The sequence below is a fragment of the Protopterus annectens genome, chromosome 3.part0, assembly GCF_019279795.1.
Source record: "Protopterus annectens isolate FY-2018-M chromosome 3.part0, PAN1.0, whole genome shotgun sequence".
Lineage (NCBI taxonomy): Eukaryota > Metazoa > Chordata > Ceratodontiformes > Protopteridae > Protopterus > Protopterus annectens.
Genome location: NC_056731.1, coordinates 462,442,391 through 462,467,190, shown reverse-complemented (window position 1 = coordinate 462,467,190; position 24,800 = coordinate 462,442,391). Strand labels below are relative to the sequence as shown.

The 24,800-nt window shown below is 45.0% G+C and overlaps 1 protein-coding gene across 1 annotated transcript in view; it reads right to left on the bottom strand.

The window, feature by feature from the left end:
* Window positions 1-24,800, bottom strand: part of TRIO (trio Rho guanine nucleotide exchange factor) — a 5,137,669-nt gene that overhangs the window by 3,637,026 nt on the left and 1,475,843 nt on the right. The window contains exon 16 of the mRNA XM_044065600.1: window positions 18,914-19,033. Within this exon, the coding sequence (XP_043921535.1) occupies window positions 18,914-19,033 (120 nt within the window). The remainder of the gene's footprint in view (window positions 1-18,913; window positions 19,034-24,800) is intronic.

Here is a 24,800-nt window from a genome sequence, read left to right as displayed (position 1 = left end):
GGGGGGAGACGTGACCAGAGACTGGCTTTGTTGTTCCTCGGGCTCAGGCGAAAACCTAGGGGACCTGAGTCGAGGGAGACACAGGCCTGGATACAGGCTTCACTTTTATAGGTGGGCCAGCCTGCGACAAGTGGTCAGTGTATAACTTGCGAGGCCGGTCCTTCTTAACCAGATCCCCTTCCCTGGATCTCTTGGCAGGAGTGTGAGTCCCAGAGGCCGGGGAAGAGGAAGACAGAGCAGCAGCCGCTCCTTTCCATGCAGGGGAATAAGGGACCGCAGTCCCAGAAAAAGAGGGCAACAAGCTCATCAGGATCAATTTGTTCCACCTGCCCGTAAATGCCCTGGGGTTAAACCCAGTGCAAATAGGACAGGGGGACTGGAGGTGTTCAGCCCCAAAGCAGACCAAGCACAGTGTGGCCACCCGCCACACTTTCTAAAAATGGGTTTCAGGGCATCTGCCATCCCTTCGGCCAGCCAAGATACACATACACGCTCACGAGAGAAAAGAGAAGAACAGAAAAGGAAAGGAAAGCCTACTCAACGAAGAACCCCGCAGAGGTACAGAAAAATTCAAGAGAAAGTAAAAATCAAGAGGAAGCTAAAATAGAAAAAAATATACTCTTCCAAACACTGAAACAACATGCTGGAGCTTGGACCACGTTTGTGCACTCTCAGGCGGAAAACGAGATCTGAGGGGAAAAGGGAGACGGGGGCATTGTGGGTAAGGGGAGGACCATGGAGTTCAGAGCCATAGCTGGAAAATATGTCCATGCTGCATCCGATGCGGATCTGAAGACCCACAGGTTTAAGATAAAATGAAGTAAACTAGTTCAGATACATTTTTTTTCTACAAAAAATGAACAGTAATAAACAAGTAAGGGCTCTTTGAAAGACAAATTCCTATGTCCCCCGAAAATGTCAGAAGCAGGGCTAAGAAGCGCACTTGCACAAGGAAACACAGTCGGAGTCACAAACTAACTTCAAACTGCAGAGAATACCTCATCCTGAAATAACCAGAAAATATCCTTAAACTAGAAGGAGAAAGGACAACAGCAAAACATAATGGGACTTCGTTGTTGGAGTTTTACAAAAAAAAAAATGTATTTAACCCTGAAAGCATCTGGAGATATTCAGAGGTGCAGGACATTACGAGAAAGGATGTAGAGCTTTAGAGCTCAAGATGTATATATTTATTTTACATTTGTTGACTGGGAGTGTCTGGCTGAGCTACTGCCCTTTTTCAGCAGAGGCCCGGGGAGAAAAGCTCCAAAGATATACAATGCAATAAAAACAATACAGATACATTTCAATATTCTGGGATACATGCCATGGAAAGAGCTAGATCACATAACCCATGCACTTAGAATGATGGAAAAGACATCAGATTACCTTCTCTAACATCCATTCATGGGAATCTACCACTTACTTAGGTAATCCCCCTCAGGACTTCAGGATGGTCAAGATATAGGCTTGTCTTTAATACACATCGGACTCCAAGGCTAAAACAAAAGCAGTCTCAGCCACCCTATAACTAGGGTAAATTGAGTCCCTCTGTGTTTGTTAATGTACCATACCTTCATTATGTTAACCATTATTAAATGCAAGACTCCTAGCTTCCACAAAGGCTTCAAAACTCTAAGAAACAGGATCGCCACCTTCATCTCATGCTGAAGTTCCTCTTCCTTTGATAGGAGAATTAAGAGCCTTTGACCATAAGCCGTTGAATGAGCTACCCAGGGTCTATGAGATTCATGTGTGGTCAGAGACGAACTGACATGAAGCAGCTTTGAAGGGAACCCCATAGTTGCTCTGTACTTGCTGTAGCTACCATTCTAGTATTGCAGAAACTGAGGAATATTGGGCATTGCTGAGCTTATTCCTTATGATTGGTTCTAGGCTCAGAATCTTTTCTATTCGTCAACCTAAGATTTTCTAGTACTAGGCCTTCTAGCCTCCACAATTACATCCATTACAGGTTTGCTGAGAGATGCCAAGGGTGAAATTAGTTGATTAGCCATGCTGCAAGATTCAAAGTTTGGAGTTGGGTGTAGTAGTTCTGCTGAGACAGTAGGTAAGGTGTCTGAGGCAGGTGCCACGGAGGAAGGTGTGACACATTGTGCAGGTGTGGGTACCAGTATTGGCGAGGCCAGTCTGGAGCAATCAGACTCATTTTTGGTTTGTCCTGACTTTTAGTACGACTTTGGGGAGCAGACTGGGAAAAGCATAGACTGACAGGTTTTTCCAGCTGAATGATACAGCATCCACTTTCCAAGCTTTTTTGTCATGAATTCTTGTGCAGAATTTGTCCAACTAATAGTTCTGAGGTGAGGCAAAAAGATCTATGTCTTGGGCTCCCCCCATTTGCGTGTCAAAATGGTGAAAACTTGTGGTTCCAGTTTCCATTCGTGTGGGTCTGTAAGATTTCTACTTAGTTCGTCTGCCAGAGTATTTAGATTTCCTGGCAGGAATTGACATTGTAGATGCATTTGATAAGTCAAGGCCGTGTTCCACAATGCCATGGCTAGTCTGCAAAGGGGGTAGGAATGTGTACCACCCTGCTTATGTACCAGGACTGTGGTGTTGTCGGTCTTTATCAGTAGTTATCCTGGATGAAGGTAGTCCTTGAAGGCCGTCAGAGCATTCTGTACAGCTAGTATCTCTTTCTGATTGATATGTAGGTACATTTGATTTGGGCTCCATTGGCCCTGAATGCATTTCCCTGCCAGATGCGTTCCCCCAAGCATAGTCTGATGCGTCTGTAGTTAGGGTCTGGGCGGCAGGGGGTGGAGTGAATGGCAGTCCCTTGTTTTGGTGGCAGGCCTCTGTCCACCACAGGAACTCTAGTTGCAGGCAAGGTATAATAGGAATCATTGTTTCCAGACTGTGACAATGTTTACTCCATAAACTCTTTAGGTACTACTGAAGTTTCCTCATATGCAGTCTTGTATATGTAATTAGAAGCATGCAAAAGGCCATGAACGCCAAGGCCTACAGAATTTGTCTTGCAGATAGCTGGGTTTTATTGGCCACCTGTTTGACAGTCCCTTGTTTTGGTGACATGTCTCTGTCCACCAAAGAAACTCCTGTTGTAGGCAGGGAATGAGAGGAATCATTGTTTCCAGGCTGTGACAATGTTGACTCCATAAGCTTTTTAGGTACCATTGAAGTTTCCTCATATGCAGTCTCGCATATGGAATTAGTAGAATGCAGGATGCATGAACCCCAAAGCCTGCAGAATTTGTCTTGCAGATAACTGGGTTTTGTTGCCATTTGTTTGAAGTATGTTGTCAATTGCATTTGGCGTGAGGTAAGCCATCTGGGCAGTTGTATTCAAGCTTGCACCCAGGAGTTTTCCCCCAAAAAAAGGCTGCCAAAAGATAAGTGCTTGGAGATGGTATTGGAAAGTCATTGAGACTGCTTACTATAGGGTTGTGCTGTTACCTCCAGATTTGGAGGTGGAGGCACCCCATTGCTCTGACCTGTAAGATCCCTGTGATTGACATCTGGAGCCGTTGGAGCACCTGGGTTTGCAATGAGTGGCTCTGTTGGACACAGAAAAGGGCCAATACTTAGTAGGCCAGTGCCTACTGAACCTGGGTGGCTGCACTTGCAAGAAATCTTTTACAGTTTGCATAGATTTAGCTTTGTCTTCCATTTTCTTTAAAACCTTTTCTGCCTTATTACCAAACAGGCTAACATGCTGTAAAGGGGCATCCAACAATTTAGCTTTAACATGATCGGGCAGAGGGGAGGCCGAGGGAATAGATTCCTCTGCATCCGAATCCTCGTAGGCCGAATAAGCCTCCTCCTGGTAGTCTGAGTGATCCGAGCCAAAAGAGGCCTCCTCTGAGGAAAGGGGATCAGGAGGATCCAACCTGGGCCTTTTGTCTAGAGGGGGTTGGGAGCCCCTGTCCGTATGAGGCTGAGAGCCCCTAATTAAGGAGATAAGGTCCTCTGCTAAGGTTATAATCTGTGAACTAGAAGGACCCTGAGGAATAACTCTGGGAGGCATGACTTTAGTGTGTTTTGCAGCTTTAGCCCTGGTGAAGGCCTTAATAGACATGGATGCAGGAGGCCTGGCTGCACCACGTGCTGGTGTAGCTTTGTCTAAAGGTATGGTGTCGGAGGATTCCAGTACACCAGTTTCGGAAGGCAATTCTGTAACCGACTCGGTAGTAGCCTCCGGGGCCGAGGCTGTCGGTTGTATTATTTCAGGGTTCGGAAGTTCCAAGGACTCGGTATCAGCCGAGACCGAGACACTCGCGGTAGGCCTAGCCGAGGTTTCAGCCGAAACCGCGGTCCGCGTGTGTCGGTCCTTGTCTTTCCGTTTTTTAATTAAATGTGATGGGGTTTCCGACGGCATTTTGTAAGCAAAATTATCCCCAAAAAACTCTTCTGCGAACTCCAACCGACGTCTAAGAGTGCGTCAGTTGAAGGAAGCGCAGGCTGAACAAGCCGAGACGTCGTGGTCTGGGCCTAAGCAGGGAAAACAATAAGAGTGGAAATCCTTATGAGGTATTTGTTTCCCACAAGTTAAACAATTATTAACTTTTTCTGACATCGGCTGAGGCAAGAAAGAGTTCCCAATGGGGTACTTAGCTTTTGAAGTCTTCGGATAGCGAATTTACAGGAGCTGGCCGACCGGCACTTGCGAACTTCTTCTGCTTCGGGCACCACGCAGCAAGAAAGACAGAGGAAGATGGCGTCGGCTGACGCTTTAATACCCCAGGCGCTGTGACGTCGGGGAAAGGGCGACATCAGCCGACGCCGGACCCAGACTTTGGAATCCGGCCGACCGAAGGACTGCCTGAGGCAGGACAACCCATATGTGATGACTGCAGATGCATCCTTGAAGGACATCCACATTGCAAAGTATGCTTTCCAACCTGTTCAGCTGAATGCAATAAATCCTGTAACTCTATTTTCCACACAATCAGAAATCAACATAATTTTCTGTTTCCGTAAGCCCATAACATGCTGTTGATATTTAAGCTTATGGAACTGGCAGTTTAAAGCCCTGATTGCCAAGGTTGCAGACGTATAAACCTTCTTACCCCATCTATCCAGCCCCCTGGAATCTCGATCAGAAGGGGTAGGATTTTTGGCTGTAGAAGCCTTAACACCCTTAGGACCCTGAGATATTTCTCAGACGTCATGGTCTGGGCCTAAGCAGGGAAGACAGTAAGAGTGGAAATCCTTATGAGGTATTTGTTTCCCACAAGTTAAACAATTATTAACTTTTTCTGACATCGGCTGAGGCAAGATTAGCAGCAGGATTTTTGAAAAGAAATTTGTGGGAGTCAGGAACCTTGTAATATCTGTCTGGCTTACTAGGAGCCAGAGGCAGGGAATCAGGAGCCATGCTTGATTCAGAGTACACATCATCAACAATGTCTAATACAGGAGGTACTGCCAAAAGCCTATGATGAGGAAGAAGGAAATCCCTAATCCTCTTTTTCGATTCAGAAAAGTCCTGACTCTCCCAGTAAAAATGCTCCCTTAAAGTATGCAAAGTCTCTCCAAAAGAGTAATCCTCAGGAGGAGATGCAGATGGGATGGATTTCTCTGCATCAGAATCCTCATAAGCTGGAATAGAAAATTCCTGATCAGAAGATGAATCAGAAGAAATGGAAACCTGATCTGAAGATTCATAATCAGTGCCTTGCCTAGGCCTCTTAGCAAGGGGGGGAACCCCTGATCAAGGTAATTAAATCCTCAGCTATTTTGATAATTTGTTTTTTAGGCATAGGGTCCTGAGCACGTGGCTCATGCATCGTTTTTTTAGACATACAAGTAATTTTTGACCTTGATTTTGTTGATGGCGTCGGTTTAATATAAAAATGTTGAGGCCTGAAAACACACTCAGAAGCCGGTGCCTGCTTAGCGGCTCCGGACCCATCCAAGGGAGAGACATCCGCGGGTTTAATACTTTGCGAATCTCGCGGCATACCGGACTCGGAATGGGCCTCGGTAGAGGCCTGCAACTCAAAAGTAGCAGGTATTAGGGTGCGAAAGCGCCTCACTGAGTACCGGCGAACCGGCAACTGGCTTAGGAGAAGCTTCATCGTCGGTTTTGGACCTAGACAGTCTGTCTCTTTTTACTTGCGTTTTTTGTGGACTCAGGTAGTCGGATTGCTAAGAGATGACATTTCAGGGTAGTTAAATCTTGAACCAAAATATTTAGAAGCAAAAATATACCGACGCTTAATAGTGCGTTGGTTAAATTTAGCACAAAACCGACAGCAAGGCACGTTGTGATCAGGGTCTAGGCAAGGAATACAGTACAAATGAAAATCCTTATGAGGTATTTGCTTCCCACAAGTAATGCAATTACTAACTTTTACTGACATTGGTAAGGAGCAAGAAAAAGTTTCCCCAACGGAGTACTTAACTTTAGTTTGAAGACTTCTGTTCTGAAACTCGAAAACAAAAATTTCAGGAGTCGGCCGACTGGCACTTGTGAACTGCTTCTGCTTCGGGCACCGTGCGGCAAGAAAGACTGATTAAAATGGCATCGGCTGCATGTTTTATACCCCTGACGACCTGACGTCATGGAACAAGAGACAGCAACCGACACAGGACCCAAGACTTTGCTAATCAGGCCGACTGAGGGCAACCTACCAGAAGATTACCCAAATGTAATGACTGCAACAGTGAAACACGAAGAACATCTGTAAAGAGAGGAAGAATCTAAGTATAGAACGGACAGACTACAAAAATGCATTAAACAGTACCCCATGTTTATGGATGAAATCTTGCTTAAAATGTATGATACAACCTACACACATCAATTACATTACAGCGACCATGAAACGGTGGCAAACCACTTTGCAGTTAAGCCATGAGAGAGGACAAATTATTATTCTAGGGATAAAAATTCAAAGGATGATATTCCATGGTGACAGCGTCATCTGTGCTCTTTTGTCTTGGCCCTAACCTATCTACTTAGCAGATTAGGACACAGCTACAATTTGGCTCCCAAAAACAAAGTGTGAAGACATCTCGTCTTCTTTTGGTGGATGACTTAAAACTGTATAGTGCATCAGATGAAGAATTAAAAGAACTACAAATGGTCAAAACATTTTCAGATGATATAAGAATGTCATTTGGTCTTGATAAATGTACAAAAATTAGAAGTTATGTACTCACCATAACGTTCCATCTGAGTAGGTGTATTCATTTGTCTGCAACCTGTGGGTTATGGATCCGATATCGGATCCGAACCGGCATAGTTTTCCAGCTATGGATCCAAGCTCTCAGCTCCTCCCCTCACCCATAATGCCCTGCTCTACCCTCATGACCTCAGATCGAGTTTGCCAAAGCAACAATACCCTCAAAAGGGTAACACGGAATATGCAGGAAACTGAAAGGCCAGGGGGATAGGAGGGCGGGATGGTTGCAGACAAATGAATACACCTACTCAGATGGAACGTTATGGTGAGTACATAACTTCTAAATCTGAAGTAGGAGATTCATTTGTCTGCAACCTGTGGGACAGAGTCCCCAGCTACCTGAATCTTGGCCATCATGGAAGGATATTCGAGCACCTGAGCCAAATGATGCTCTACCCTAGATGCAAGATCCAACTTATAGTGGGAAATAAAAGTATGAGATGAAGCCCACGTGGCTGCTGCACAAATATCATCTAGAGGAATCCTAGCCTTGAAGGCTGCCGAGGTAGAAACTGACCGGGTTGAATGGGCATGAACACCCCGCCTTCCTGACGCTTGATAAGCCAATAAAATGCACTGTGAAATCCAGCGGACAGAGAAACTTTAGAAATTGGCTTGCCCAAATTGAATTTTGCAAAGGAAATAAACAGCTGGTCGGATTGCCTATGACCAGCTGTCCTGTTGAGATAAAATCTTAGTTGCCTGTGAACATCTAGTGAGTGTAGCTTATATTCACCTTTGTTTTCATACTTAGGGAAGAAAACAGGGAGGTTAATGGATTGATTGATGTTTGCTTCAGAAGCGATTTTAGGAAGGAAGGACGGATTGGTCCTGAGGGAGACACGGTCCGGATGAAATACCAAGTAAGGAGGTTTAGCTGATAAAGCTTGAAGCTCAGAAACTCTCTTGGCTGATGTAATGGCTACCAAAAGGCTGTCTTGTAGGACAAGAATTTGAGATCCAGCAGTCAAGGCCTGTAGGACCAAAGAAAGGTCCCAAGGAGGAACTGCTTGCTTTATAGGGGGCCTGAGAAGGAAAGTACCTTTAAGAAATGTTTTGCACAATTTGGCTGACATAAGAGGATTAGACTCATGACCAATGTGATAGTGAGAAATTGCCGCCAGTTGAACTTTGACTGTGGAACTGCTGGCACCATCATTAAAGAGAGAGGTTAGAAAATCAAGCACTACAGGGAGAGGAACCGTGAAGGGATTTAGGCCTTGCCGCTCCGCCCAAACAGAGAACGTTTCCATTTGCTTGTAAACCTTTCTAGTGGATGGTTTATGAGCCGCCACCAAAATAGCCTTTACCGTGAAGAAATACCGAGTCCTTATCAAGAGTGGAACTGGAGCAGCCAAGCGGTCAGCTTCAGGTTGTCCAGGTTCGGAGGAGGAATGCAGGATGGATGGGAAATCAGATCCGGATGGGATCTAGAATCCAAGGAGGATCCACCGAGTGAGACCTTAGGAAGGGAACCAGATCTGTCGAGGCCAGAATGGAGCAATGAGAATCATTCTGCAACCCACCCGAGAGGCTTTCTGAAGAACTTGGAGCATCAGAGGCAAGGGTGGATAGGCATACAGAAGACCGGGTGGCCAAGCATGCACCAGGCGTCTCTTGGGGTACCTCCGGGAGGGGAGTATTAAAAAAAACTGTGTCGACTTGGTGTTTGAGGGAGAAGCAAAAGATCGCATGAAGGGTTCCCGTTCGCTACTTGACAATTGAGAGACCACTCGTAAGGGGTCAGAATGGTGCGACTGAGCTTGTCCGCTAGGATGTTGGACCGACCGAATGTGCGTTGCTATGAGAAAGCGATTGGTGGAAATTGCCCATTCCCAAACTCTCATGGCCTCTCGACAAAGAGGGTAAGACCTTGTTCCTGCTTGTTGATGTACCAGACAACAGACATATTGTCCGATTGAATCGCAATTGTTCCCAAGGGAAGAAAGTCCTGAAGTGCTAGCAACGCTAAGAGCACTGCTCTCATCTCTAGAACATTGATATGCAGTAAGGTCTCTGAGTCTTTCACGTGCCTTGGACTGTCCGCCGTGGTCACCGTGGCGAGAGGGGAGAAGCACAAAGGAGATCCGGGAGTGGAGCCACCACAAGAGGGACCGCTTGCAAGCCTTGCTGATCGCTATGGGATGATGCATGGGGAGAGCAAGGTATGACCACTGTACTAAGAGCGCCCACTGCAGAATGCATATTGAGCCTGGCAAGAGGAAGAAGTGCTATCGTCGAAGCCATGGACCCTAGAGCCCTCAGGACCAACTCCGCTGGAACAGAACATGAATGGAGAATGGCCCGCACCTGGAGCTGCAGATTTAGAACTCTGTCCGCAGTGAGGAAGGCTCGTAAACTCCTTGTGTCTAGTCTGGCCCCTATGAAATCTAAGAGCTGAGTGGGCGCCAGGTTGGACTTGTTTGTATTTATTGTGATGCCCAGAAATGGAGCAAGATGGAGAAAGGAGTCTCACGAGAGAAGTAGATGCCTTGTTGGGGTGTAAGGAGCCAGTCGTCCAGGTAGGGAAAGACCTGCACCCCTGAAGCCTCAGGTGGGCCGCTACCACTGCTAGTACTTTGGTAAACACCCTGGGGCTGTGGTGAGACCAAAGGGAAGGACCGGAACTGGTAGTGACTGGCTCCCAGCCGGCGGAGAAACCTCCTGGAGCGCCTGTCCATTAGGATGTGGTAGCTTGAGATCTATCGAGCACATCCAGTGGCCTTCTCCCAGAAGGGGAGAATAGATTGTAGAGTGACCATTCGAATTTTTCTTTGGGGACTGCCAGATTCAAGAGAGAGGTCTAGGATTGGTCTTAGTTCCCCGTCTTTTGGCACTAAAAGAATCTGGAGTAGTACCCTGATCCGATCTGGTCTGGGGAACGGGCTGGATGGCTCTTTTCTAGCAGATGGCCAATTCTTGCAAAGCGGCCTCCCTTGACCGGGTGGTACGTCTGGGAGGGACTTCATCTTTGGAAGGTGAAGAAAGGAATGCGATATCCCTGGATATGATCTGGAGAACCCAGCGGTCCGATGTTATGGACTCCCATGCCGCTAGGTGCCCCGACTGCCTCCAGAGTAGAGCAGTCGGGCAACCCTCAGGGTTGCTCAGAGAAAGGTTCCTGGACCCGAAGTTTCTGGGAGCCCCTCTGCCTCTAGGGCGTCCTCCCTGTCCTCCTCTGCAGCGGAAGGACTGGTTGTCCGGAGCAGGCTGGGACTGCTGCGACTTCGGAACCACATCTTCTTCTGACCCTTTTGGTTCCTAGAATAGGGCCTCTGGGGTGCAGAGCAGACAGCGTCTTCCCCTTTCGGCTCTTCTGGGTCAGCGTCTCGCGAACGGTCTTGCCAAACAGAGCAGAACCAAAAAAGGGGCGTATAAAGCGGCGCCTTGAAGGGCTCAGAAAAGTGGCGGAGCCAGGCTGACCAGTCCTGTCCCTCAAGGCTCTAGCGCGCCCCCGTAGCATGGGAGAGTAGCATAGAAGTATTTGTGACTGACCTAAGAGTGGCCATTTTGGTGGAGTGCAGAACTCTGTCCTCCTCCGAAATGGACTCAGGGGATGCAGCAATAAGGTCTCGCTGCATCCATAACTTAATGCCAAATAGTTAACTGAACATCCGCTTCTCCATCATCCGAGACTCCTTGCTCGGTGGGTGGACTGAGGACTCTCCTGAGCCAGTTCCCTCTTGTGGCCGCCATCAACATGGCATCTACAGGAGGCCCCTTACTCCAATGGGTCCCGGGCTAAGGATTCTATCAGGTCTTTTGGGAATTGGCTCCACGGTGTCCGGTTCCTTCCACGCCCTGGTGGTAATAAGGTCCACCAGGGGTCGGCAGGGGACACCCAAGAGGTAGACGTTTGAATGCCTCCAAGAACACGGACTTCGTCCGAAGACTTGGGGCAGACCACCCCCTAATACGAGCATTTCCATGATGTCTTCCCTTCCTCCAAGTCCGTGTCTTCAGTGAGAGACTCAGGGGAGTCAATGAGGAGCCTCCTCTGGGGGCTGTCAGAGGAGTCCTCGCAGCAATTTGCTCCATGGGAGCAACTTGGGGCACAGAAACGGGCTGTCCCAGGGGCCGGATGGTGGAAGCCTGGCCCAGTGCAGATGGAGGACGGAGCGAAGCAAGTGCCGGGTTCCGAGACCCTCAACAGAGCCCTCTCCACTACATCAAAAGATCCGGGGGGGGAGGCGCGAAAGCTTTTCGGATCCGGCGACAGTGCGCTCCGACACACACGCGGCGAAGCAGCACTGATCCCGGATCCAGGCTCCGAGATCGGGTCCGACCTCCCCGCCCGGCTGCTCGGCCCAGTTGTTCAACCCGGTAGCGGGTCAGAGAAGGAGCAATAGGCTTAAACACTCCCATCTGCATCTGGGCCTGGATGAACCTTCTCATCATCCGTCCAGATCAGCATCGAAAGGCTATGGGTAGAGGTAGGCCTGGAATGCCTCCTCGATAGCCTTCTCCTCCTCGGGACCCGGTGAGAAGCAAACAGGGACGGGCAGGGGAGGCGAACGACTCCGGCGGGGGAAAGCAGCTTAGCTGGCGGGGGAAACAGAGGTCTCGCTAGATGCATCCCTCTCCTCTCCAGAAGCGGGAGTTTGAGTCCCGAGCAGGAGGGGTGCCACAGGGGAACTACTGCAGCCGCTCGGAAGGAGAGGAGGTCGGTCGCCAGTCCCCGCTGTAAGAGACCCGCCAAGACCAGCTTTGGGGTTGAACCCTGCACAAATGGTACAACCAGATGTGAGGTGTTCAACCCGTGGCCATCAGCGGAGAGCTTATGGCCACAAAAATATAGACTTAGGCTGTTCAGCCATAATCTATAAACCCAAAGTTACTGAAAAGTAACTTAAACAAAAATAAAGCACACAGGCCTACACACACACTCTACATTACAGCAGGGGGGGAATAAAATTATTACTGTAACTTAAAATACACTTAAAACAGTCTATATAAGGGAAACCTAGTACTTTCACACAAAATTATTAAAGAAAGAAAAATTGTCTATTTTTCAACAAGAAAAAGTCTACTTAGCTGAGAGCTATGTATCCACATCTAGTTACCAGCGCGGCAAACAAGATCTGAGGTCATGAGGGTAGAGCAGGGCATTATGGGTGAGGGGAGGAGCTGAGAGCTTGGATCCATAGCTGGAAAACTATCCATAACCCACAGGTTGCAGACAAATGAATCTCCTACTTCAGATCAACCTTTAAAGGAGGAAAACTGCAACACCAAAAAAAAGAAAAACATCAGCCTGGATCAGGAATGTAATATAAAAAAAACTTGAGCAAAATGGAGTATATACATATATTTGGGAATTTATTGAAAAATCAACAATAAAGCATGAACAAATGCGAATAAAACTTAGTAATTAATATTTTACAAGCCTAAAATTAATACTGAAAACACTGCTGACATTTAGCTACAAACCAATTTGCTCTTCCTGTCCTTAGTTTTCGACTGACTGACTGGCCCAAAAAAGTGTTGGATCGACTGGACACAAAAATGAGGAGGATGCTTCATGCTTATCAAATCATTTATAAAAATCAGTGTATATGAAGACTATATATTCACCATTCTGAAGGAGGCATGGGCCTCCTTGAAACTGATTACATGTACAGACCTGCAATCATAGGATTGCATACATATCTGCTGTCCTTGAGACCTAAATGTAGTGAAAGTTTTAAAACATGAGGAGAATACGTTTAAGATGACTTCCCTGCTTATTTTAACAGAAGCATATTGATGTCAAGCAAGAATGGAAGGAGATAAAAATCAGGCAGCAACTGAATGTGCCAAAAAAATAAATAAAGGATATAAAATGAAGGATCAGATAAGAAAGGAAGAAATGTGGAAAATGCATAAATACAGCTGTAAATATAGAAAACTCTTGAAACAACCTCATGTTGATGAGGGCCAAATGCAGGAATGGTTAAGGAGAGGTAAATTTAACCCAAAAGACAAAAGGTTAATATTGGAAGCCCAAGACAGTGGACTACATACACAATGGTTTAAAAAGTCCACTTAACACGTGGGAGAAACAGACAAAGGTTTCATAAAGTAGAATTGGAAACAGTTGCACATCTTATTGCTGGTTGTGATACACTAATGGCAGAAGGACTGTATACTGAGTGGCATAATAATGGGGCAAGACTGTTACACTGGGGAGTGTGAAACATTAAAGTGTGAAACATTATAATAATCAAGTGGCTAAAAAACATTGAAAACATCAACCACAAAGCATTATAGAAAATGGTGAAGTTTATATACCATGGGTTTACCCCATTACCAACAGTTCAAAACATTCAATGCAAGAAAAACAGATGCAACAGTCCACGAAAAGACAGAAGTAGCACCGATCACTAAAATTGGTACAGCCAGTGATTAGTCTCTTATGTACAGAGACAAAGTTATAAAATACCAAGATTTGCAGGCAGAAACTAGGGCAATGTGGAAGGATACCCAAACAGTTTCAACAGCAGCAAGAGCAATGGGTTTTATAAAAAAAAAAGAATACGTTACCGATATCTGCAGCTCCCATTCTCTTGCCAGGCAATGTGCCCTAAGTAGCACAGAACCCCCCCCCAGGATGGGCAAGCTGACAACAGACGCTCATTTACATCTAACCAATGCAGCCTCTGTGCTGCAAATCAAACATGGGCTGTCTAGGAAACCGTAAGGAATTTAGCAGCCTGCACCAGGGGCTGCTTAAACAATCTTGAAATAGAATCCAATGCTTTGCCTCTGGTAATGAAAACCTTTTGACAACTGCATATACTAACAAGCTTCCCTATGAGGGATGCTAACTGGGTTTCATTATTTCTTTGAAACTGATGGAAATCCTGGAAAAGCTGGTTTTGCCAGGAAAGTAGTCTGTTTCCTTGAAGCACCCATTGCTGGGACACCATCTGTCCTGAGTAATGTTTTACCACTGTTCTGAAAAGACAGCCAGAAGGCCACACATTCTTAAGTCTGACGTTTCTATTGTTTTGGAAGGGAAGGTTGCGGGTTTCTAGGTAGACACAGGGGAAAGAGGAGGAGCACAGCCTAGTCCTGGCTCATTCTTAACCACAGCAGTCCTGTAGATCCCCCCAAGTTTCCCCATTTTGTTCTCTGTCATTTCTTTCACTGGCCCTTTTTTCCTTTTGCTTACCTACCTTTAACTTACCTGCAATAATAGTAAAGTACAGTTTTGTACCTACCATAAATGTAGATGTCCGATAGATATGCAACTGCAGTCATAACATATTGGTTGTCCTGCCTCAGGCAGCCCTCGGTCGGCCAGATTCCAAAGTCTGGGTCCGGCGTCGGCTGGTGTCGCCTCCTCTCCGACGTCAGAACGGCTGGAGTATAAAGGCATCGGCCGACGCCATCTTCTTCAGTGTTTCTTGCCCCAGATGCCAGGTGCCCTCCTAGGAAGGCTAAATTTGGTGAATGGATAAACAATTCCAGACATGCACAACAGTAATAAACAGATGCACCATAGGAGATACCCCCAGCTACTAGGAATAGGGGGAGTGGACCCATAAAGAAGGTTGCAGAGGGGTAGGAGGGTGGGAAAATCCGACTGCAGTTGCATATCTATCGGACATCTACATTTACGGTAGGTACAAAACTGTACTATGTCCTTCAAGAATGCAACTGCAGTCAAAACATATGGGTTGAATACCACAGCCAAGCTGGGGGTGGTTGGAACTAAGAAAGTGATGGTGTAGCTATAATGCCCTGCAGGACTGCCGAAGCAAAGCCTGCTCGGGATCTGGAGTATAAAGGCAGGTTGTAGTGCTTGGTAAATGTATGCACGGAGCACCATGTAGCAGCCTCTAGAATGTCCTTTGTAGCCACTCCTCTTAGGAAAGCTGTGGATGTGGCTATAGCTCTGGTGGAGTGTGGCCTAATATTGGCTGGCACACTTTTTCCATGAAAAGAATAGCAGAATCTGATGCAGTGTCCAATCCATTTGGAAATTGTTTGTTTGGAGATTGCTTTTCCTTGTACTCCAGCAGCATAGGCTACAAGCAGTTGGTCAGACTTTCTGGTGGCCTTAGTTCTGTCCAAGTAGTAGCGTAGTTGCCCGTGTAGGTCCAAAGTATGCAGTAGTGCGTCCCCCCTGTTTTGAGGATTGGGGAAGAAAGTAGGCAGGTGAATGGCTTGATTTAGAGACACCCTGGAAATTACTTTTGGCATGAATGAAGGATTGGTTCTTAGAGAGACTCTGTCCTGATGAAAAATGAGAAAAGGAGGTACTGCCATGAGTGCCTGTATCTCCGAGACTCTTCTTGCTGATGTGATTGCCAATAGGAAAACCATTTTCCATGAGAGAAATTGCATTTCTGAAGTTGCTGCTGGTTCAAAGGGAGGAAGAGTTAATTTTTCCAAGACGAAATTGAGGTCCCATGCAGGTACTGGCGGTTTCCTGGGAGGTTTGATATTCTTTATCCCTCTTAGGAACTGTCTTAGCAAAGGATGCGAAAACACAGGTGGATCACAATTGTATTTTGCTGAGATTGCTGAGGCATGAATCTTTATGGAAGAATATGAGAGACCAGTATGAAACATTTCTGCCAAGTATTCCAATACCTGAGGTATACTCAATACTGTTGTATCCTGACCCCTGTTAGTATTCCAGATGATGAATCTCTTCCACTTGGCTGAATAGGTTTTTCTGGTGGAAGGTCTGCGTGCTTCCAGTAAGATCTCTTGAACTTTTTTGGAAAGAGAGATATCGGAAGGAGTTATGGTAACCTCCAGGCTGTCAGATGCAATGTTTTCAGGTTTTGATGAACAGTCCTGTAATCGTGTTGTGTTAGAAGCAGAGGCCATAGTGGCAGAGGCCACGGTTTGGTCCGAGTTATGCTCTGTTTATCAGAAGAAGGGGCCTGGGCAGTAGGTTTAGGATGGGCCTTGGCCTGGCTGGCAGCCTTAGCACGTGCAAAGGCCTTGATGGACATGGATACAGGAGGCCTAGCTGCCCCACATGCAGGAGTAACCTTGTCCACAGGAATGGTGTCGGGTAGATCCAGAACTTCGGTTTCTGGAGGAAAATCAACAACCGGTACCGGTGTAGACTCCGAGACCGAAGGACGTGTTAAAGCTGTGTCGTCGGCCTGGAGCGGTTGAATTACCGCTTCCGAAAGGACCGAAGCACTCGCGGAGGGTTTAGGAGGAGTATCGGTAGAGGACACGGGCCAAGGATGTCGGTCCCAGTCCTTTCGTTTTTTGGTAGATTGAGATGTCGGTTGTTCCGACGGCATGATATAAGCGAAAGATTCACCGAAAAAGTCTTTGGAAAATTCTGCCCGGCGCCTGAGAGTGCACTTATTAAAGCAAGCACAGGCAGCACAGGCCGAGACGTCGTGGTCTGGGCCCAGGCAAGGGAGGCAATAAGAATGGAAGTCCTTATGAGGTATTTGTTTACCACAAGACAAACAATTATTAACTTTCTCAATTTGTTCTGACATCGGCTGAGGCAAGAAAAAATGTTCCCCAACGGGGTACTTAGCTTTTAGATGACTTCGGTACTGAAAACACAGGAGCTGACTGACCGGCACTTGCGAACTGCTTCTGCTTCAGGCACCGCGCGGCAAGAAAGACTGAAGAAGATGGCGTCGGCCGATGCCTTTATACTCCAGCCGTTCTGACGTCGGAGAGGAGGTGACACCAGCCGACGCCGGACCCAGACTTTGGAATCCGGCCGACCGAGGGCTGCCTGAGGCAGGACAACCCATATGTTATGACTGCAGTTGCATTCTTGAAGGACATCAGCTTTCAGACAGATCACTCCTGTTACAGTGTGTAAAGAGGGAACTAAATAACTGCTTTATAAATTAAATATTTCTCCTCTTCTCCCTCAGTTTAACACCAAACCCACAGGGAGTCTAAACAGATCCTTGCTTACATGTTGTGTCTACACTGTGACAACCTCTAGCAAGAGCTTAATCAACCAGACATGTTGCTTCTGTTTGCTTACCCCGTGGAAACCATGCTGGACGTTGCATCTAAAATCAAAAGCATCACAGACGCATTTAATGACATTTTCTAACCTGAGAAGCAAGAAGGGCTACTTCTGTAAGTTTTGCCTTCTGAGTACTGTCTGTAACCTCCACTGTTTTCATAACTGACTCAATGAAAAGCATGCCTAATATTTTATCATGAGAGTCTGAAAACTGTTAACACAGAAGGCCAGAGTGGCTGTCATATAAATTTCATTCCCTAACCAGTCATGAATCCTCTCTTCAGGTCACTGAGAAGAGCACTAGGGGCTAGACACTTCAACCCCTTGTCTGGAGCCAGGCACAAAGTAGATGGATCAACAGCTAAGTTCTTACACAGAAATCTATGAGAATCCTGGATCCTATAAAACTAGCAAGACTTTATCAAGTAGGGTGCTGGAAGTAATTTCATGATGCACCTAAAACTGTACACTGTAAAGTTTCTAGCCAGGAGAAACAAAAACAAACTCAAAAGATCAGAATAGTGCTTCTGGGATTTTCAGAATTACTTTTTCTCTAAACTAAAAAGATCCTTCATTCTTGTTAAAGTACTGCCAAACTGAGGCATTCTCTGTATGATAGGCAAACAACACGGTGCTTTCAGTCCAAGTATCAAACCTCAGAAAGGAAGACATCTTCCCTTCTTCCTCCAGTTTCTGACTGCTAAGAATTCACCTCCATGGTGGGGAAGGTTTCTCCTCTCTCTTTTAGTAGAAGGGATGATTGACACTGAGCTGGTTTGATGGTGCCTGTAGGCACTGCATTAATTGCTTGAAGCCCTGGAAAAACTGAAAAAATTCTGCATGGCAACCTCTGAAAGGGTGGACTAAGAGGACCTGGCCACTGCCAAAGTAATCAGCAGTGTAAATTTTTATTTATTTTACATTTGTTGACCGGGATAGTCCGACTGGATACAGGTCCATTTTCAGCAAAGGCACGGGGGAAAAAAGCTCCAAACATACCGACGAAAACATACATACATGCTAAGGGTTTTACAAAGTACGAAAGGTTAGGCATTCAAGAGGAATGTACAATTTTAACAGGCGAAAAAAGCTCCAATTGTGCAGATAAAAACATGCATCCCAAGCAATTCATAAATAACATGCAAATATTACAAGTATGGTGTGTCCCTCTAGAGGGATCCGCAATTTTAACAGTTTGTAGTAGAATATAAAATATTAAACAGGTGAATTACAGCAATCATTTTTTTACTAAGAAATATACAGAACAAGATTGCCATTGCAAGCATTTGTGAGCAAGAAGCTAGTACATTGCTGCTGAGTTAGAGAGTTATGAGGATTAATCGGGGTTGGTACATGGACAGAAGCAGTGCCTTTTATAATACTGTTTGAGCCAATCAATGAGACAAACTGTATGATTACCACATTTTACCTTCGGTGGGAGAATGAAATGCTGGACTAATAATAATACAGACAAGACACACAAACCGTACTGCAGCATGAAGGGAACAAAAACGGTGTAGATAGATGTTCAGCTTACAACAGGAATGTGGTGACATCCCACATGTGTATGCGTTCATTTGGGAGCAAAGCTCTGAAAACAGGACTGGATATAAGGTCTTCTGTCATAAAAATCCAAATGGATAGCTCTACTGCAACAATGAACCACACAATGAATATCTAAAGTGCCTTTATGCCTTTGTGCCAAACTATATAATATAATTCTCTCAAGTCATTCACTGAAGATATTATACAACCTGTTTCAAACAAAAACTAATATTTTTGTTACCTCAATAGCATGCTGGAACTGTTCATGCTCCCGTTGTAACTGCTCAGCCTCTTGCAATGAACTAGCAGTAATGAGACCAGCATTTAGCATAGACTCTCCATTACGGATCCACCCCAGCACCTGCAGAACAAGACAAATCTTAGTTCAAAATCATATGAATACTTCTGTCTGACTAAAGTGCTACACAAATAAAACATTCCACCATCAAAAGACATGAAAAGTGGCAGCACAAACATGGAAATTTCAAACAAAACAGAACACAATTACAAGTTTACATTCAAACTTTCCCATATTTCCTAACTCAAAGAATGTTGTCTGCTAGAGTCCATGTATTATTTTTTTTTCATGTGATATCAACATTCTATAGATATGGATATAAAATAAAATCAAGCTCGCATACTACAAAAAAGGAAGACAACTTCTAGTACGAGCAAAAGTTCCTCTTTTCGATAATGCCAGTAGAGCACAATCTTGAATTGTCTTGAATTTCTACACCTGGGGGCAAGCACACCTCAAAAAAGGCAGATGAAATTAGGTTCAGATTCATAGGTGGTTACTGGGCTATTGACTCAAAGGTCTTTATAAATCTAGCAGTGTGTACCCAATGTAATACTAGAGAAATCCAATACAAAGGATCTTAGCAACAACTGCCCATATCTAGGAGGGTCATAGGTGAAATCCCCGGCAGGAATTTATGGTTTCCATCCAGTTATCCAGGCTACGTTTAAACAGGGTCATAGAGGGGCTTTGTTTGATGTGAACTGGTAGACTATTCCAGAAAAGTTGCAACCTTTGAGAAATATATCTGTCTCTCCAGCGGGTCCTATTTAGGTCACAGGCAAGGTTAGAGTCCCTGGAGTGCGTGACCCTTGTCCCATTTGACTTGTGGATGTGCAGCATTTCCATTAAGTTTGGATCCAAGTTTGCTTTGTAGGACAGGCACAAGTCTCCTCTAAGTAGTCTGTACACCACTGAGTGCAGAGACAGTGACTTCAGTCTGTCACTTTAAGGCATGTGCTAGAGACCCTGAATTTTCTTGGTTAGAAATCTCTCAGTTCTCTCAAGTTGCTGCAGGTACCTGTTAAGATACATACCAAAGGGAGCATTGTACTCTATTACTGGCCTGATGAGCGTCAAGTACAGGGGTAAGTCCTCATTCGCTCTTGAGGCAATGCCTTTGTTAATGAGGTATGTGACGTAGAATGCCTTCCTTACCACAGTAGACACATGGTGGTCAAAGTTTAGGCTACAGTCAACATGCATTCCCAAGTATCTCACTACTGAGTTGTTACTTGGATATTATTTATATGACAGTCTGCAAGGTTATCATTTTTACTAAAGGGGATGACAATCCATCTTTTAGCAGAGTTAGTCCATGGTTTTGGCACTAGTCATTAGTTTGTGCAAGTCCCTCCTGAAGTATATTGACACTGTTTGGGGAGTCAATGATTGCACCTAATTTGCAGTAGTCAGCAAACTTAGTCAGCCATAGCACCTCTCCTTTGGCCTGAACTTCTGAGAAGTATATTCCAATCAATATGGGGAACCCAGCACTAACTCCTCTGGAACCTCACTGCTGGAAAGTCTGCTGGTTGAGGTAAAGTTCCCAACTTTGAGTGTGATCTGTTGGCGAGCCAGTTAGTAATTCACACAATGACATAAGGGTTGATATTCCACTGGGAGACTTGATCAATGACTCCAGAATGTGGGACTGTGGCAAAGGACTTGGCTAAATCAAGGTAGGCTGTATGCACAAATCTGCCTTCGTCTATGGCTCTGGTGGCATTTGTGAAGAAGCCCACCAGGTTTAACATGCATGACCTGCCTTTAATGAAACAAAACTGTGTTGGATCATGGGTTTGGAGATCACCTATATCCTTATTTATAAATTCCATGAAGATTCGTTCCACGGCCTTGCAGATAAGGTAAGTTTATGGGTCCGTAGTTCCCAGGTTCTGCTGCTGTACCCCCCTTTATGAAGGGGGATGACCGTTGCTTTTTTCCATTCAGCAGAGACAAAACCAGTACTCAGGCTGTGGTTGAACAGAGTACCTAATGGAGTTGCTAACTCGTGTTTTAGACCATTTAAAAAGCAAACTAGGATGCCATCTGGTCCCATACAGGCTATGTTTTTGGTCTTGGAGAAAGCATTAATGACTTGATCTTTGGAGACAGAAGGTGGGGAGATGTAGAGTGAATTGGCGAGGGGGGAGTGGGGGTTGAAATTTTCACCAAACCTGTCAGCAAACAGATTAGCTATTTTCACAGGATCAGTGTGTGAGATGCCATCTACAGCTAGTCCAGCATGTGTGGGTCCTGTCTTTTAGTTACGGGTCTAGCTGAAGAATGTCTTATGGTTATCCTTAGGTATGGTTGCTAATTATTTTCAAAGTTACCCTTACAGGATTTTACAAGTTGTCTTATTTGTTTGTTCAAGCATAGGAGGGTGCTCCCCCTGTGCTGGGACCTCTCTTTTATTCTCATATAGCTACTTCTTCCTCTTGTTGTATAACTTATTAATACTATATGTCCACCAGGGAGGCTTGTTTTTTTCTTGAGGATCTTATTTTGATCCTAACAAGTAGAGCTGCGTCAATACATTTGTGCATCTGTTTGTACAGGGTATTTGTATACATCTTAGTATAGCCGTCAATGCCATCTGTGGGAAGAGGAGCTTTGAAATTATTTATGCCATCCCTTAGGATGGTACAATTAGCTTTGGTACAATTTGTTAGCCTGATTTTACCTAAGAGGGGTTTCAGGTGTTATAGGTACTTCAAATGTGACTGATTTGTCAGATTTAACCTGTGAGGGTCCTATACTTGTTGCGGGTGCAACAGTCACCCATGTTGGTAAGGAGCAGGTCAAGAATATTGCAGCCCCTTGTGGGGTTGCATACTATTTTTTCCAGGGCATTAGTGTTAAAGACCAGGAACCTTTGTGTGAACATGGTGGTACTCATACAAGTTTCCCCAGTCAGTGGAGGGATTGTGAAAATTGTCCATGGCTACAGTGTTTTCTTGTAATCTGACTCAAGTAGGTCCAAATAAGCAGCGTGGGTATTTTGGTTTACTGAAGGGGGCCTTAAGCCAACGATGACTTGAAGGGGGAGTCTAACCCACAACTAGCGGAACTTGGAGTAATGTCATGAAGTTTTCCTGTCTAACCAGTCTAGGGGTGTATTTACCTTTGATGAAGATAGATCTCCTCTGGCTCTTGCACGTTCATTTTGCGGTCTGAAAGTGTGGAAGGCATTGTTGCCTTTTAAGGCTGGGTTACTCTGTGGTCCTGAACCAAATTTCTGGGACTGCACAGATGTCAACAGAAGAGGAGTGCTTCCAGAGAGAGCAGTTTCTGATTTAGTAGCATAACCTTTAATTTATTTGAGAGTGATATTTTCACACTGGAAATTTTGTTCTTGAAACCTTGCTTAAAAAAGGCACTACTGGAGGAGACAAGTTCCTTAGCCGTAACTGAAAGCATGAAGGTGACAGGTGGAGACCACCTCTGGCAAAGCAGCGCAGTCACTTAACCACGTCAGCCCTGGCTGACAGAACTGGATCTCCGTGGAATGACACCAGAATCTAAGCCAACTGTTGAAGTCAATCATTTTTTGTTTAAATTGTGGTATCATCCAAGATGAGGGCAGAATACTGCTCAAGGCTAGGGGACATACCTGCCTGGGACACACATTCATAGAGCTCAATCACCTCTCTCTTCATATAGTCCAGTGAGGTACGTCTCATGTCATTCACACCAGCAATAACAGAGTCATAACGGTACTTGTTGAGAGATGTGCATGTGTGATCGGATGAATCTTGGCACCTGAAAGCTAACAGTAACCTTCTCCTTGTCCAGCCTGGTAAATGGGACATCTGTGTGTCCACAATGGAGTCACCTATGACTAAAGAATTTGGTTTAGATGTGCCTTAGGGGCTTATTTGGTGAGACACTGGTGCTTAGTTTGTGTGTGCACAGGTGCTGTATTAGGTTTAAGCATGTTTGTGTTTGGAAGGTCTCTGGTGAGTAGCTCAGAGTATGATGGTTTATATGTTGAGTGCATGATTTGTACAGGAGGTGTAGTATGTGAGCTGACAACCTGCAGTGTTGCTGTTCTGTGCAAGACTGAGCAAGGATTCCAGATTCTTAGTGCAGATGCATCTCTCATAAGTTGCAATTGGGTGACTTAGAAGTAGAGGGTTGCCAATGTACGTGAGATAGTTGCTACACTGGTTCTGGAAACCCATGTCAACAAGGCTGGTATGCAAAATGGAGGGAAATTAACCATCCATAATGTTAGGTTAAATCCAGAAATCACAGAGGAGAGAGAAAATGGAGGGGTATTTTAAGACTGGGTGCTCTAAATGTGGTCTACACTAATGGGGTGCTCTATAAAGTGTTTAGACTAGCATGGTTTCTCTAAATTATGAGATTACTGTAGATTTGGTGGTTTTAGGACTGTTTAAGGGAAAAAGCGCATCTAAGGTGTTCTTTTGAGCAGCTAAGCAGAATTTATGCATTTCTCAGGCAGATCACTGGCAGCTACTAAGGGAAAATGTATCTACTGAAGTTTTTGGTCTATAACCACCAATGGTTACTCCACTGCACGGTAGTGCACAACGCGTAAACAGATGAATACAGCACAGCAGTAACTGGTCGTCTAACTCTGTGGAACTGTGTTAAAACAACTGCGAACCCACGGAAAAAAGGGGCTTATAAAGCAACAGTGAGCAAACTGAATTAAACAATTTAACCAATAAAAAGCTCAAAACTGAGCTCTGTGCTAGCAAACCTTCAATCAGTTGAGTCCTAACTGCCCTCTCCTGCCACAAGAGTGCAGGGGGGCACTCTCCAACAAAAGATAGCCTGGTTCAGTGCTCAACTTAAACAGAAACAGATTTAGCAGATCTGAATCTAGTCTATGGTACAACAGACAAAAAGTGCAACAAATCAGCAAGAACAGTTTTAAAAAATCAATATAGCAAAAATACAGTTTAAAACTACAAAATACAGTATAAAATTCTACTTGTGGTTAATAGAATGCAATAGATTCCTTGGATTTCACAGATGAATACAGCAGAGCATATTACTTAGGTTTGAATCTGCTGCTGCATTCCTCAGACTGACTCCATCCAAAGAAAAGGCTAAAGCTTAAAAAAAGAAAAACAAACTAGTACATACTTCCAAGAAAGCCCATTATCAAAGGGCAAAGCAGAGGTAGGGAGGCAAGAAGCCACAACTACAATGACTAAAGTCTGGTATAATGGTTAAGGGATCTGACTCACAGACACAAGGTACAGTGCATGATTCTCCCCTTTGGGAGGGAAATTGGTTATGCTTAGAATGACCTACTTGGGCCGGGCACCCATGTCCCTTATGGACAGAAGTAGCTTATAAATGTCTGGCCCTCAATGTCTTACTTAAATAGAGGAGATCATTTTTATTCTTCTGGGAAAACTTGGCCAGGCTTAGAAAGGCAAGCCCCCGATCGTTAGCCTAGTAAACGGTCTATGAAACTACAGAAGGCCTTCCCTTCTGATCAGCTAACACAGTCTGGATCTTATCTAACTGTGGAAGCCTTAAGTAGTGGATAACCTGTTGAAAAGAACTCCTGGCAGGAGGGGGTAACACCATATTAAGGTCAAAAGACAAAGTCTCAGAAGGCAAAGTCCTGAAACATCAAGGTAGTAAGGAACACCATACTCTTGCAAACACAATTCTAGCAATCATACTCAGTACAGGAGAAACCCAATGATGAAATAAATGCAGCACTAATATTTACAATGGAGCCAGTCAGATTTTGAAGCAAGAACTGAAAGTAGAAAATGAAAAGCAGACTGCTAGCTTAAGGTTGCTACAGACACCAAAGTACAATTCTTTATTCCTT